The sequence below is a fragment of the Penaeus japonicus genome, unplaced genomic scaffold (assembly GCF_977035675.1).
Source record: "Penaeus japonicus unplaced genomic scaffold, GWHDUDI00000001_assembly GWHDUDI00000013, whole genome shotgun sequence".
Lineage (NCBI taxonomy): Eukaryota > Metazoa > Arthropoda > Malacostraca > Decapoda > Penaeidae > Penaeus > Penaeus japonicus.
This window is the reverse complement of record NW_028234415.1, coordinates 7,709,635-7,712,134: the sequence shown is the minus strand read 5'-3', so window position 1 is coordinate 7,712,134 and position 2,500 is coordinate 7,709,635. Positions and strand designations below refer to the sequence as shown.

Here is a 2,500-nt window from a genome sequence, read left to right as displayed (position 1 = left end):
TAGACACAGACAGATGGACAGATGTTCATTTTCTCTTCGTACCTATACCTTTCAAATATTCATTCCATCAATCATCTCTAAGCATAAAAAAAATCTAATAAAAAAACAAATCACTCACAAAACGCAGGGGATCCTGTGAGCAACATTCTCCTACAACACCTAGACAGCATCATACCCCAACTCCACGAACTAGGAAGTCACGCATCTCTGTACCGCGTCAACTGCTTCGATTGGCCCAAGCTCTGCGACGCCATGGGCATCAACACGTACCCTGTACTTCGTCTTCATCCGAAAGGGGCGAATAACATCACCTACGACGGAGCCATCAATGGAGCTAGTATCCTTAAGGCGATTTTGCTGTAAGACATCCTGTTACTTTTCTTTGTTGTTGTTGTTCTTCTTCTTTTTCTTTGTTTTGATATTTAATGTGTTTTCCCTGTGGAGTTATGTGTTCAGTGTATTCCGCGATAACGAGGACGTGGTGTTATATTTATTGTTTGGAATTTGTAATGACTTATCTTACTTGGTTATTACCATTGGGAATGAGTTGTGATTTTAATTACAGTTCAGAAAGGGAGCATTTCACATGTTCTCACTGATGACTCCAGAATGAATCATCGCTTTCTTATTCGAATACAAAATCATTCAAAGAAAGAAAAGACCAGTTAGTTCTAATTCAAAGAAATAAAAGACTAGTTCGACTAACGCAAAGAAATACAAAAGATAAAAGACTAGTTAGTTCTAACTCAAAGAAATAAAAGACTAGTTAGTTCTAATTCAAAGCAAGAAAATACTAGTTAGTTCTAATTCAAAGAAATAAAAGACTAGTTAGTTCTAACTCAAAGAAATAAAAGACTAGTTAGTTCTAATTCAAATGATTCAAAGCAAGAAAAGACTAGTTAGTTCTAACTCAAAGAAATAAAAGACTAGTTAGTTCTAACTCAAAGAAATAAAAGACTAGTTAGTTCTAATTCAAAGAAATAAAAGACTAGTTAGTTCTAACTCAAAGAAATAAAAGACTAGTTAGTTCTAATTCAAAGCAAGAAAATACTAGTTAGTTCTAATTCAAAGAAATAAAAGACTAGTTAGTTCTAATTCAAAGAAAGAAAAGACTAGTTAGTTCTAATTCAAAGAAAGAAAAGTCTAGTTAGTTCTAATTCAAATAATCCAAAGCAAGAAAAGACTAGCCAGATAAAGTTAGTTCTTGAGGAAAGAAAAAAACAACAACCGTTGATCTTGCAGCTGCGAAGGATCCACGCCCTTGGAAGTGACGTCAGAAGAGGTGCTGGAGGAACTGCTTCGTCTCTCGCCGTCTCTGCACCCCGCCCTGGCACTCCCCTCGCCTCCTGCCGTGGCCGTGGGAGTGTTTCCTTCTCTGAAAGGTGTGCGCGTTTTTCTGTCTTTTGGGTTTTGGTGTGATTATAGCTTTCTGGGTACTAAGTGTATGGTGTTGTTGTTTTTTTCAAGGCGTTAGTTGATATATGTGGAGTAGCTTTTGTAAGGGTACCGATGTTAAAATGGATCCATAAATTCCGAATAGGCAATTAGATGGTACTTTTTCCAAATCAAATGATGTTTAGAGTTTACTCGATATTGCACTGAATAAGGATATTTGGTGTGAACAATGCAACATGTTTTCGTGCACAATATTAAGACTGGTGTTGCTCCACAGACGCGGCCGGCGTAACACAAGCGGCAGCGATACTGCGAGGAACCCACTTGGTGGCTCGACACATTTCTCCCGCCGCGACGTCTTCGATGTGAGTGTTGTTGCAGGGGCGTGGGACTAGAGTAAACATAGTGTGGCCCTGTGCTTTGGTCTTTTGCTTGGCACGAACCGTTGCGCCAGTGAATCGTTCATTAATCTTTCAAAATCACTCTCTGACAGGTGTGGGAATCATGCAGGGTGCGTGGTCGTGGCCAAGCCCCACGACCGCTACCAGCCGCGACGAATCCTGCACGACCATCTGAACGACCCGTCCGCCATTGCCAATGTCCTACGATATGCAACTTTACCCGTAATGGTGTGTATGTGGTTACATTGTTTCGAAATGAGTTTTTGTGCTTCCACAGTATTTTTTGTGAAGCTTATATATTTATTTCGTAATTTCTTGTACGTCCGTTGTTCCTATCTTTATTCCCGCAGATGGATTATCTTTCATTAAGATACAAAACATTTACTTCCTTTTAGACGAACGTCGATTAAATCTTGCAAATGCAAATAACGATATCCTCTCTAGTTATTCCCCTTCGTTTTCCTTCCTGCGAGGAAAAACACCGGCGCATTTCTCAACCGGAATCTCGGATGCCTGACGTTCTTCGCTCCTGCAGGCGCGACTTGACCCGGAGCGCTACGCCGCCCTCACCCAGTCCGGCGGCGCCAGAGCAGACACCCCGATTCCTGATCAGTATCACGTGATCCTCTTTCTGCCGGTCAGCTCCCGGGAGGCGAGGGACCCCGCCCTGGACGCCGTGGGGGAGATCGCGGCCGATGTTGCCG

The 2,500-nt window shown here is 41.8% G+C and overlaps 1 protein-coding gene across 2 annotated transcripts in view; it reads left to right on the top strand.

Annotated features, from left to right (window-relative positions):
- The window catches only part of LOC122261062 (thioredoxin domain-containing protein 16), a 12,875-nt gene that overhangs the window by 6,518 nt on the left and 3,857 nt on the right, over nucleotides 1–2,500 (top strand). For both annotated transcript variants that reach the window (XM_086543118.1, XM_086543117.1), the window contains exons 11-15: nucleotides 128–359; nucleotides 1,243–1,382; nucleotides 1,673–1,760; nucleotides 1,889–2,024; nucleotides 2,332–2,500. The exon at nucleotides 2,332–2,500 is cut by the window's right edge and continues 31 nt beyond it. In XM_086543118.1, coding sequence (XP_086399244.1) covers nucleotides 128–359; nucleotides 1,243–1,382; nucleotides 1,673–1,760; nucleotides 1,889–2,024; nucleotides 2,332–2,500 — 765 coding nt within the window. The remainder of the gene's footprint in view (nucleotides 1–127; nucleotides 360–1,242; nucleotides 1,383–1,672; nucleotides 1,761–1,888; nucleotides 2,025–2,331) is intronic.